At 43.6% G+C, this 13,326-nt stretch overlaps 1 protein-coding gene across 2 annotated transcripts in view; it reads right to left on the bottom strand.

The window, feature by feature from the left end:
- Positions 1 to 13,326, bottom strand: part of LOC122793098 (probable global transcription activator SNF2L2) — a 2,696,898-nt gene that overhangs the window by 2,357,887 nt on the left and 325,685 nt on the right. For both annotated transcript variants that reach the window (XM_044060828.1, XM_044060829.1), the window contains exon 4: positions 1,660 to 2,019. In XM_044060828.1, coding sequence (XP_043916763.1) covers positions 1,660 to 2,019 — 360 coding nt within the window. The remainder of the gene's footprint in view (positions 1 to 1,659; positions 2,020 to 13,326) is intronic.

The following is a 13,326-nucleotide window of genomic DNA, read 5'->3' as shown; positions in this document are numbered from 1 at the left end:
GACACCAGTAGACTTTTCTTTTTCCCATCAAAAGAAATAGAGAGCTGGTCAGAAACTTTAAAAAGTGTTTTTTTTTTTTTTTTTTTTTTTTTTTGGTCAGTGTAGTATCTGCAATGTTTGTGGACATCTACAGTATACGGAATTCTCTTCTGCCCTGTTCTTTGGTTTGACTGCGATGTGAACAGACAGATTTAAAGTAACTTCAGAAACCATTTTTGTCATGAATGACGGGGTAGTTTTTAGTCAATGTATGAAATATGAGAAAGGGATTACCGACCATAAGAGCATACAATTCCGATACTCTTCTACCCAAAGTCAGTTTTCCAAGTAGAGAACATTATGTCAGTCTGAACAGCTGGTTCAAAAGGTGGAAAAGCTAGTTCTGTAAGACAAACTTGAGGTCCCATGGAGGTGCCACCTGTTTTTAAATACCCCTTTCAAAAATGTTTTACTTGGAGAAACCAAGAAAGGGGGATCTAAAGTTAGACAAACAGAAATGGACAAAAGAAAAAAATGTTATACAAGATTAAGAAAAACCTGATTTAAGCAATTCAAACAAATATTGCAGAACAAAAGGTTGTTTCAGCCTTGGATGGGTCCTGCTTCTTTTTTGAAGCAGCAACTAGAATATTTCTTCAATTTAGTCAAATATGATTTTCTAGTAGACATATTTCTTGCTTCCTTTAATCCCTGCTGCATGTCCTTGGGGAAAAATGATAAATTCAGATGGGGATTATAACCAAAGTTTGTTTACGTCTTTCGGCTTTTCCCAGTTAGGGGTCGCCACAGCGGAACTCCGGTCCGCTAATGATTGACAGTTGATTTTTACACACCGGCTTGTCAGGCCTGACGCACAACCTTCAACTAAGGTACACCCATTCACGCATGTCTCCACACAGAAGACGCTCTAGCTGAGAATCGAACCAGACAGTGCCTTACTGTGAGGCAACAACGCTACCGCAGCACCACCATGGATTATAACCAAAGTACTGAAACTTATATGAAATACTGTAACAGTTAACAGTGTTAATTAAATGATATATAAAACAAGGATAAAATATAATTTATCAACCAAAACAAACACCTTAACAAAATATGAAGATTTTTTAAACACCTTTAATAAAATATCACTTAAGACACAGGCATACATGCATTAATAGAAAAATAAACATTGTTTCCATTTAAATAAATATATATTACATATTTTCTTCCTTTATACCAACTACCTTTCAGTAGAACACTACATATATCACTCAAACTCCTGCCTTTCTTTAAACCTCACTCCTCCTCCTGAACATTATTCTGCACATAGTTTCCACAATTCCATTCATTTCTAAAATATAAAGAAAATTAATATGCACACTGGCTGCCAGTGAACTGCAGTTAAATGCTTCAGCCTGTTCTAAACACAAACAAAAACATTTTAAGTTACTGAGCAATTATGCATTACTGTGGCTCTTTTACAAATCTAAAGGTTCAGATGAGCAGCAGCTACATGGTTTAATGCAGACACCAATAAGATGGGAAAACAGTGATAAGAAGCCAAATATTCAAATATTATGACAAGTTTAAGGATTAGTCTTCTAGTTTTAGCTACAAATAATCTTACCCAATGATTTTATTTTGCTTAAATTGTGGCATTTTTGAAAATTCACCCACCTGGTGGTCTACTGTACGGTGAAGGTGTACTCTGTTGTTGTGGCTGTGGTGGCTGTTGTGGTTGCTGCATTCCAGGCAAAGTTCTTTTACCCTGAACTGCAAGTTGTACACTATCAGGTAAAGGTTGACCTCTGGCTAACATTTTGTAGGCTAAGATTTGTGCCCGAAGCTGATGTAGCTGAACTGGACTGAAAGAAGAAGGACATCTGCTCTGCTGACTCATACTCTGTGGGTCTCCAGTCATCATAGGTCCAGGAGGCTGGCTTGGTGGCATCTGAGGTGGAGTGGGACCACCTCCTGACATTGGGCTGGGAACAAGTTCAGGACCTCCCATTGGTGATGGGTGAGGAGATAAGTAACCTAAAAAGAAATTGCAGATCATACATCTAGTATTTTTAAAATGAACAGTACATTTTCTTTTCCAAGAAGTACTTCAGTCATATAGCACATAATGAATATTTTCTACACTACTACCATACACAAAGACTATTTTATTTCATTAATTATGTACTTTGCAGTTTTCTGTCCAACTTTCGTTATTCTGTCCTCTTGAAGGCAAAAAAAAAAAAATCACTGCACACCATTAATGGCCCTTAAAATTTCCAAAGACAATCACTACAAAAATGTCTGGCAGTGTCATGCAGTTTTTATAATTGGGTAACTACACTTTACTATTAAGATTTGTCAACAAAACACAACTTTTATATTGCTTCACTTAGGGAAAGCAATTTAATCATATGCTTTAGGTAAGATTTTTTCCTTCTCATGTTTTTTTTTTTTTTTTTTTTTTGTACATGGTGTTGCTACTAATATTGTGGTTCAAACCAGGCAGTTCAAGTCCTTTGAGCTTCTAATTTTCATGGGACAGTGCAACGTCTCTATACTTTTCCCACAGAAGACAAGTCTGTCCTAACAGATACTGGGACACTGGGACATAGAATGTACCATACTTGTTCATTTTATATATCATTGCATTTTAAAGTTAATCATGAGATTCTGAACGCTTAAGCATTCAGTCTGAAACCTCATCTACTATAAAGTACAGCTGTGTACATTAACCATAAATGTAGATGTTCAAGTGTATTCACTATGTCATCACATTTGGGTTATCCCTGCCAGGGTAGCCTTCAGCCAGCCCGAATACCAGAGCCTTAGTATTTCTGCGCCAGTTGCTGTCGCTTCAGGACAGACGTCTAGTCATCACTAGTATAAAGTAAGGCAGCCGACGCCATTACATCAGTTTTTTTTGCCCTGTCAGGAGCCCCCAATTGGGAGCAAGGTTTTGGTAGAAGAACCCCACCAGTAGAAAGTAAATATCAAAAATTCCCTTGTAAGGAGAGAGAGAGAAAGAAGAGGGGGGGTGGAGTGAGGGAAACCAGGACTGCAACAGTGAATACACTTGAACATCTACATTTATGGTAAGTGTACACAACTGTAATATGTTCTTCGTGTTTCACTGTTGCAGTCATCACATTTGGGTCGATTCCCAAAGCTGAGGAAAAGGGTGGAGGCAGTCAAGGAGACTAGGGGCTAACTAGGATGCCCTGCAAGACTGCAGTGGCAAAGCCTGCCCTGGATTTGGAGAAGACAGGCAGGTGGTATTGTCTGGTGAAAGTGGCAGGTGGTAATGTCTGGTGAAAGTGTGAACAGATGTCCAGGTGGCAGCCTCCAGGATGTATCTGGTGGGGACTCCTCTGAGGAAAGCTGGAGAGGTGGAGGCTGCTCTGGTGGAGTGAGTCCCGACCCCCTTAGGGGGAGGCTTTCTGTATTACTTGTAACAGAAATTGATGCAGTGTGCTATCCATTTAGAAATTGTTTGTTTGGAGATGGCTTTGCCCTCTGCCCCTGCAGCAAAGCTAACCAGCAATTGATTAGACAGGACTAAACCATTCAGAAAGTCTGGATAGAATCTGAGCTGTCTGTGCACATTTAGAGAGTGCAGGATCCTTCCCCCCTTGTTCTGTGGGTTAGGGAAAAAGGTGGGCAATGAATGAATTGATTGAGAGCCAAACTGGACATCACTTTGGGCATAAAGGATGAGTTAGTCCTGAGGGAAACCCTTTCAGCATGGAAGATGATGAAGGGCTCCACAGTCATGAGTGCTTGTAGCTCAGAGACCCTTCCGGCTGAAGAGATGGCCAGATGAAAAGCTGTCTTCAAGGACAGAAATTTTAACTCTGCTGAAGATGATGGTTTGAAGGGGGGCAGGGTGAGCTTTTCCAACACAAAGTTAAGGTCCCAAGCTGGGGTAGGTGCTCTTCTGGGTGGCCTCAAGTTGCTAGCCCCTCTTCGGAATTGTCTGATCAGAGGGTGTGAGAAGAGGGGCTGCTCAGTGGGGAAATGAGCAGAGATAGCAGAGGCATGGATTTTAATGCAGGAAAAAGAGAGACCACTGTGTAGCACGTGAGCTAGGTAATCCAGGATGAGAGGGAGGGCTGTGCCGTATCCAGGTGCAGAACCTTATCCATTTTATCAGCATAAGACTTTCTAGTGCTAGGGCATCTGGCCTCACGTATAACATCTAGTACCCGTTTACTGAGGTTGGCAGATTGATCAGTGGTTAAAGAATAAGCCAAGCTGCCAAATTGGGAATGCATGAATTCTCCTTACCTCTGGGTCAGGAGGGTATGGGTTTGAGTGAGATGCCATGGTAGCAGTGGGGACAGGCTGCGTAGCAGTGGGTACCAGTGCTGGCAAGGCCAGTCTGGAGCAATAAGAATTGTCCTTGGTTTTTCCTCCCTTATTTTGAGCAGTACCCTGGCAATGAGAGGTACAGGTGGAAAGGGATAGACCGATAGACTGACCCAGGGGAAGGACAGGGCATCCACTTTCCAAGCCATGTTGTGATGCTCCCTGGTGCAGAACTTGCTGAGCTGATGGTTGGTGTGGGAGGCAAAGAGGTCGACCTTCAGGGTGCCCCATTTCTGAGTTATTAGTGTGAAGGTTCTTTTGTCTAGCTGCCACTCGTGTGGGTCCAGAAGATTTCTGCTTAAGTGATGTACCACAGAGTTTAGAGAACCTGGCAGGAATTATGCTAACAGGTGTAGTTTCATGGCAGAGGCTGTGTGTCAAAGGGTCATGGCCAGCCTGCATTGCATAGAGGGTAGGAGTGAGTCCTTCCCTGCTTGGGGAGAGAAGGGTCTGAAAGCTGTCAATGCGTGCTGGACAGCTAACATGTCCTTTTGGTTGATGTGCAGATGGATTTGCTGTGGGCTCCATTGGGCCTGTACGCACCTGCTGTCCAGGTGTGCACCCCATACATAGTCTGATGCATCTGTGGTGAGGGTGGGGGTGGTGAGAAAGGTATTCCCTTGTTGTGAGAGCATGCTGCTGCCAACCAAAGAAAATCTTTCCTGGGGCAAGGTATCATGGGTATAAGAGTTTCCATGTCTTGACAGTATTGAAACCAGATGCTTTTTTAGGTACCACTGAAGTCTCTTCATATCCAATCTGGCACATGGAATGAGTAGAATGCAAGATGCCATGAACCCCAGAGCTTGCAGGATTTTCCTTGCAGATAACTGGGGTCTGGTTGCGAGAAGTAGGCCATTAGGTAAGTTTGTTTTTCTGGTGTAAGGCATGCCATCTGGGATGTTGTGTCCAGGCTTGCTCCCAGGAATATAACCCTTTGGGTGGGTACTAGTTTGGATTTCTATTTGTTGATAGTGTACCCTAAGGAGGTCAGTAGGGACTTTACAAAAGCCAGGTGCTTGAGTAGCTTTTTCTGACTGACTGTCTGAATTAGGCAGTCGTCTAAATATGGGTACATTTGAATATTCCTTTGTCTGCAAAAGGCAATGGCTGGAGCCAGACATTTTGTGAAAACTCTGGGAGCAGTATATAAGCCAAAGGGAAGTGCAGAGAACTGAAAATGCAGAGATCCTGCCCTGAAACTTACATGTTTCCTGTATGATTCCTTGATAGGAATGCGGAGGTAGGCCTCTTTTAGGTCTAGGGTGGCTAGCCAAGCAGCCTTGGACAGCATGAGTAGCAGTTGCTGGAGGGTGACCATTTTGAATTTTGGTATCACCAGGAAGATGTTTAGGATGGATAGATTGTGGATGGGGCATCAGGTGCCCTCTTTTCTGGGTACCAGAAAAAGTCTGGAGTAGACACCTTGGCCTTTCTGTTCTGCAGGAACGTGCTCTTTTGCCCTCATAGGGAGCAGGGAAAGAACATGCTTTTGGGCCTCTGTCCACTGGTTTGGGAGGTAGCTCTGGGAACTCTTTTGGGGTTGGAAGAGTGTGGAAAGAAAATTTGTATCCTTTAGACACTATGTTGAGGACCCAGCAGTCACTGGTAATGGTGGCCCAGGTGCTTGCATGAAAGGATAGTCTTCCTTCTAGGGGTAAGTGAAGGTGGGCACTGGGGGGGGGGGTCATTGTGAGTTCTTACCATGAGGGGGTGGCTTAGAACTCTCTGTTTTTGAAGTGGAGGGATTCCACTGTTTTTAATCTCTGCATTCCCTGTGGCTGCTGCTGTCGGGGGGGGGGGGTCTGCTTCCAAGGGGTCTGGGCTGAACTGACTTGGTGGGAGCAGGAAAAGACCGGTGCTTTGAGGGGCAATGCCTACTGAACCTGGGTAGCTAGATCTGTAAGAAATCCTTAACTGTCTGCATAGACTTAGCTTTTTCTTCCATCTTTTTTAAGACCTCCTCTGCCTTAGTGCCAAATAAGTTGTCTTTGTGCAAGGGTGCATCCAACAATTTAGATTTAACATGGTCTGGCAGGGGCTGTTCCTTAAGCCATGCATGCCTTCTAAGGACAGAACCGGTGACTGCTGCCCCTGCAAGAAGCTTCTAAGGCATCAAAACCACAATGTAAGGTGTGCTTAGTTACTTGACTTGCAGAATGCATCAACCCTTGTAACTCTTTAGATTCTGCACAAGCAGGAAAGGAAGACGTGTTTTGTTTGAGGAGTTCCATGGTATGCTGCTGAAATTTTACCATATGGAACTGGCAGTTTAGTGCTATGATAGCAGGAGTAGCAGAGGTGTATACTTTTTTACCCTATATGTCTAGTGCTTGGGAATCCCTATCTGGAGGGGGGGGGGTTCTTAGCAGAGGATGCTTTAATACCTTTAGGCCCTTGAGAAATTACCTCAGGGTCAGCAGTGCAATTTTGAAAAGAAATTTGTGAGAGTCAGGGACTCTGGGTGCAGGAGGTAGGGTGTCAGGAGTCAAACTGGATTCCAGGAAGACATCATCCAGAACATCCAGGACTGGGGGAAAGGCCAGGGGTGTGGGAATGGCCAGGAGTCTGTGCTGTGGAAGATCTAAGAATTTCCTGAGTCTCTTTTTAGACTGAGGGTAGTCCTGACATTCTCATTGGAAATGCTCCCTTAAGGTATGAAGGGTTTCCCCAAAAGAAAAGTCCTCGGGTGGAGAGGCTGAGGGAATGGAATCCTCTGCATCAGAATCCTCATAAGCAAAAAGGGGTTGCATGTCTTCATATTCAGATGTATCAGAGTCATCAGACTCCTATTCAGACAAAAGTAATGGGGACAGATCTCTTTTTCTTTTGGAAGGGGTAGCTTGGCTTCCCCTGACAAGCATGATAAGGTCTTCCACCACTTTAAGCATTTGAGACTGGGGCAAGGAAGCAGGTGCCTGGGAGTGGGTCGTCGGTTTCTTGAGTGTAGCTCGTAACCTGGGCCTTAGAAACTCGGTCGTTTTGGATAGAACGGTAGACACCTGCTCAGAGGCTCTGGATCCATCCAAGGGAAAGACAACCGCAGGGTCCTTAGTCGAAGAAGAGTTTTGCAGCATACTGGACTCTGAAAGGGTCTCGGCAGTGGCCTGTGAATCCACAGAAGTGGGAATCAGGGGCTGCGAAAGCGCCTGAGGACCGGAGAACTGACGAGTAGCTTAACGGAAGCGTCATCAGTAGGTTTGGACCTGTGCGGTCTGTCTCTGTCTTTATTCTTACGTTTTATTGGAAGATCTGCTGGTGGATGGCTTATTGAAGCCATATCAGAATTCGAGGACTGTAAGTGAAAATATCTAGCTACAATAAGGGCCCGACAACGTATAGTTCTGGCATTAAACAAAGCACAAAAGCGACAGCAGGGAACGTCATGGTCTGGGCCTAAGCAAGTGACGCAGTAAGAATGAAAGTCTCAGTGTGGTATTTGCTTTCCACAGGCGAGACAATTGTTAACTTTTTCTGACATTGGTTAGTGCAAGAAAAAAAAGATCCCCAATGGGGTAATTAGCTTTAGAAAACTTCAGATTCAATTTGGAAGACGAAACTCAGGTAGCGGCTGACTGACACTCTTGCAAACTGCTTCTGCTTTGGGCTCCGCAGCAAGAAAGGCTGATGTAATGGCGTTGGCTGCCTTACTTAATACTACGGACGGCCTAACGTCAGTCTTGAAGTGACAGCAACCGATGTAGAAATACTAAGCCTATGGTATTCGGTCCGGCTGAGGGCTACCCTGGCAGGGATATAACTCAAATGTGATGACTGCAACATTGAAACACAAACAACATTTTAAAAGTCGCAAAGCAGTCAATATATTTATAAGCATTTCAGTACTGCAATCTTCATCTAATTCTCATATTCATTTTTATAAATGCAAACATAAGCTATCATGTACTGTTGTCAGACCCTATTCTCCTCTTAAACACTTGATCTTTACTTTACACGCATATAGCTCAAAATTGCAGGTGTAACGCATGACAAGGAAATAAAAAAAAAGTAGTTACTATAACAGATCTGCATTGGCAGTTTCAAATCCTTCATCCTAACTCCTCCCCTTCAGCCACAAAGCACAAGGACCCATCTACACATATCTGAAGCCCGCAAAGACAAAGTAACATAAAGAAGAAAGGGGAAAGCACATTGAAAGAAAAATAACAGCCTCTTCTGAATGAAAAGTTTGGGGGAAGGAGGGAGAAAATGGTAAAGGATATGAAACCGCTAATGCAGACTTATCACAGTACTAAGTAAGAATATTTCACATCATACATTGGTAGTTTCATATCCTTCACCTGTAGGACGAGCTCAAAGGCTAACTGCTCATGGAAGGAACTCCAGAGGGGACAGCCCTAGAAAGGGAAGACTCCTGGACAGAACATCTTTATAAGTCAGAACCCAGCATTGGAATAAACTGGGGTGCAAAACATGTCCATTTAGTGACTACAGCCACAAGATCCATGAACTCACAGGCATATACTGAGACATGGCAACACAGGTAAAAGTCACTTAATGTCTAGGATAGGTTCTATCCAACTGAATGTTAAGCGACTAGGATGTTAAGTGAACACTGTATACTTTTACATTGTGCTTCATTTAATGTCCTCCTACACAGCATCCAACTGCATTTACATTCAACTTAGCACAGTATGGAAGTAAAAGCAGTCAAACGTTGTGCAGAAGGATGTTAAGCAACCCATACCTGTAAAGGCATACAAACTCAGCCTATTCATAGTGTTGTCCTAAATCTAGGAAGTGCTGTCAAGCTTCAACAACAGGTCTGATGCTGTGAGGGACTGACGCTACCTAATATTTACTATTAAGTGGTACAAAAGAAGTAGACCAAGGATTCAGCTTCTCAAAAGGAATATGAAAGTTGAGAGGAAGTATTAAGAAGCCTACAGACAAGGATACTGTAAAAGAGACAGACAACACTAGGAATTAACTGTCATGACTGTTGCACTGGGAAACTGTTTGTATATACTCTTTTGCCACTAACAACTGTCAGAAGGGAGGCACTAAACCATGGGTTGAAAGGAAACATTTTCCAAAGGGCAAAACGTTCTGAGGTTTCAGAGAAAGAAATGTCACCTGGATCAACCAGAGCGACTACAAGGGTGCATAATGTACAAAGACATCCACCACAGTAAGGTACTGCATTAAAACGACTGAACAATACTTATGATTAAGAGTACACAAGGAGGCAGTGAATGTGCAAGTCAAATGAGAATATGCACTACAGCCAGGTACAACCTTGAGTCAGTCAGGAAGGACAAGAGCCAGATCGTAAGGGGAAAATTATTAACTTCTCTAGAAATTACTGAGTTGAGACCTTTCAAGGGGAGAGTAGCATGCTATAAAAATAGATGAGGTGACCAAGAAAATGCCTACTGTGCCAAGGAACACTGTATTATGGATTAAAGAAGAGGAAATTTGTTAAAAGCAGCAACAAATGGGAGGAATGGGAAAGCCTGGTTAGCCTCAAAGAACGTCCAGGTCAACAGGGGGACAGAGGTTATAAGTTATCCCAGAGAACACAGATGGAATCAAGAGACTGTCCCTGCAACTACTAATGCTCACAACCATGGAAATCTGTCAAACCGGAGAAAATGTTAGGGTTGCAAAGACAGAGACAAAGGTCGACCCCACAGAGGCAAAGACTCACTTTGAAGGAACCGTCAGTCCTGAACAGACCACAGGGATGAGAGAGAGAAGCAGAGGTCACTGGTGTTGAGGTCGAAACTGTAGTGTATGAGTCAGGAAAGGTGAAGATTAAGTAGAAAGCATTGAAGTCAATCTTGCTAAGGTCAACGCTGACTCCTAAAAGAACCTTTAGATACTGAGGCAGTATCAGAGGTTGAATGAAATTGGGGAGAAAGGCAGCATATGGAAGTCAACCCTAATGAAGCAAGGGTCAATTCTGAACAGACCCGCTAAGAAAAGATGAGAAAAAAGCATCATCTAGTAGTTGGGATCATAATACAGGAATGCATCAACCCTGAAGAAGGGATCAAAGGTGAGACCTCAATAATGACAAAAGACAGAACCAATGCAAGATGTAAAAGATCCAACTGCCATCGCAACTAAAACAGAACTGGTGAGAGGACCAGAATCAAACCACTGGCTGAAAAGCAATCACAGATAAAAGCATACAGACTCAGCATTGACTCTGCAACTAAAAAGCAAAAACAAGTGTCAAACCCAGACCGAAGAACAAGAACTAGGAAAAATCACCTCTGACACAGACAGAACAGGGCTAGTAAGAGGACATGTGGTAACTGTTGGAAGTGGTAGTAAATACTGGACCACACCATGCACATCTGCCAGACAAGCTGCAGTTAAGGAAAAATACAAGTCAAGCAATAGTAAAATGTAATACAACTAAATGCCAAGTCCCAGATGCATGGCAAATTACTAAACAGAGACTAATTAGGACATAAATATCAACAAGCACAGATTCAATGGGGCTGCTGAACTACAAAAAGATAAGGCATACCACAGCTACAGGTCTTAGCATAAAAACAAAATTACATTAAGAGAGAGTAACAGGAGGGAAAGTACAGTGTGTAAATAAACTTACCATAACAATAGATATTTGAACAGATCACTGTTTTTACATCATGTCCAAGATTCAACTGGATGGCTTACAAAGCTTAAGGGCACCTTCAACACACATTAATCAGTGGACAATTCAAGGAGAATGATGCAAAGTCAGTGGACAGAGCTCCAAACCTTCAGAGCTTTCTTGCCTCAAAGTAAGGAAAGCTAGAGCCCCGTATGCTATGTCAGTGCCAGGAAAAGGGAAAAGGAAAATCATCCACACCTTGGCATAAAATGTAATAAAATAAGGGGGGGGGGTGGAGGGAAAGTGTTTCTACTACAACTGTGATCTGTTCAAACATCTACTGTTATGGTAAGAACTGCAAGTAGACTTCAGATTCCATTTTGTCTAAGGAGACTGTCTGGATGACTCTTTTTCTAACAGACTGGACACCGTTGCTGCTGCAAGTTCCCACTGACTGAGTGGAACATCAGGAATTTTTTTTCCATTTGAAAGTGGAGGGGAAATGGTATAAAATAACCTCTGGAGATTATAGCACCCACGAATCTGTGGTTATGCTTTTCCCAGCTTGTAAGTGCAAAGGTAAGCTTCCCCTGACTGCCTCCAGAGTGCAGTAATTGGGAAACCCTTCAGGGAAACTGAAGAGGTTTTTCAGAGAATGGTCTGCAAATGCTCTGGCTATGCGGTCTGCACCTGCCTCAAAGGAGATGTCTATTACCCCCTCCTCTGCCACAAAAAGGTCTATCTCCAGGAGCCTCCTGATAAGGGCTCTATGATTTCCTGAACTAAATCCTCTTTCCAGCTCACTGATTCCTAAAGTAGGCTCTCTGGGGCATGGAAAAGTGGATGCCTACTGCAGAGAGAGTCTTACCATCCTGCTCTCTTTGATTTTAGGTCTGAATAGAGTGAGCCCATCAAAGGGTGTTGATGAAGGATGTCTTAAACCTTTCCATAAAAGCACATCCAAGAATGCTGGCAAATTGAGATGCCGGTGCCTGTTACCCTAACTGCTTCACTAGCCGAGTCCCAAGAGCAGATGCAAGGCTACAATGTATGTAGACTGTAGGGTGGACAGCTGTGAATCCACGGTCTTCTGGACATCCACTGGCAGCACGCCTGAGAGACTTGGAAATTTTCTTCATCAAATTACTCCAAAATCTGGTGAAATAAGCTATATAATTCACCACCCTGAGAGCAAAGGTAACTGAAGCATAAGTTAATTTCCTAAATTGATCCATTGCCCTAGACTCACTATTAGGGGGATGGACCGAGGAACTCTCTTTGGACAGTTCCTGTTTCGTTGCTGCTGCTACAACCATCACATCTACCAAAGGACTCTTGTTCTAATGTTTTTTGTCTGTAGGGAGGGCAGAATCTTAACCGGCTTTTTGGGGATTGGCTCCACCAGGTCAGGGTCCTTCCATGCCTGTTATGCCATCAAATTAATGAGGAACAGTAAGCTGAGCTGGACCGAAAGGCTTCCAGGAACATTGACTCATCAGGAGAAGGACGAACTGTAGACCACCCCCCTCTCTGTTTTATCAATTCCAGAATCTCAACAAATGTGACATCTAAATAGGGAGATCTTGGGGAGCCTACACCCTCCTCCAAGTGAAGGTCTTTGGTGACAGACTCAGGAGAGGAATCTAAGTGCTTCCATTTGCACATTTGTTCTCAATGAACCTTGTGAGGGGGAGTGTCAGAGAGTTCAGATTCAGACTGGGAGCGAATATAGCAGGTTGCCTGCAAAGCCTGTAGGTCCAACTGTCCCTGTCTGAGAGAAAGATAAGAAATAGAAGCTGATCCAAACTGGGGTTTGGATGACAACTGATCCTGTAGAGAGCACTTTTCCCCTCAAAATTGGCATGACCTGATGGAAAGCCTCAAAGGCCGAGCAATCCTCTGGCTCATTGGTCCCTTCCTGTCCTTTGACATAAGGGAGACATTGGATCTGATGGGTCTCAACCCCAAGGCTAATCTCAGTGTTAAACTATCTAGTACCGAAGCACCGAGGGGATGAGATGGCTCTGACAGATTCAGAGTCGAACCCTCACTTGAGCCTTGATGCTGAAACTTCGGCTCCAAGACTCTTCAGGATCAACACACTGGACGTGAAATAAAAAGGGAACAGTAGGAGTCAAAACTACCTGAATTATCAGCTCCAACCAAAAGTGCTCTGGGGCAGATGAGACCCAAAGCTACTGGTGCCGATGATGACAGGCAAACTGGTTCCAGAAGAGGGTATAGAGGAGGGGTAGATGGACCAGGTCTCAGTACATTACCAGAGGACTGTACCGAGAGAACCTTGAGCTATATCTTCTTCCTGAGAAATTTCCTCATCATTCTGCCAACGTCCTGTTTGGTCAGACTTCTCAAAGACCAGGAAGACAACATCACCGATGGTTGTC

Source organism: Protopterus annectens, chromosome 2.part0 (assembly GCF_019279795.1).
Source record: "Protopterus annectens isolate FY-2018-M chromosome 2.part0, PAN1.0, whole genome shotgun sequence".
Classification (NCBI taxonomy): Eukaryota; Metazoa; Chordata; order Ceratodontiformes; family Protopteridae; genus Protopterus; species Protopterus annectens.
Note: the sequence above shows the minus strand (reverse complement) of the source record. Positions and strands in the feature narration are given on the sequence as shown.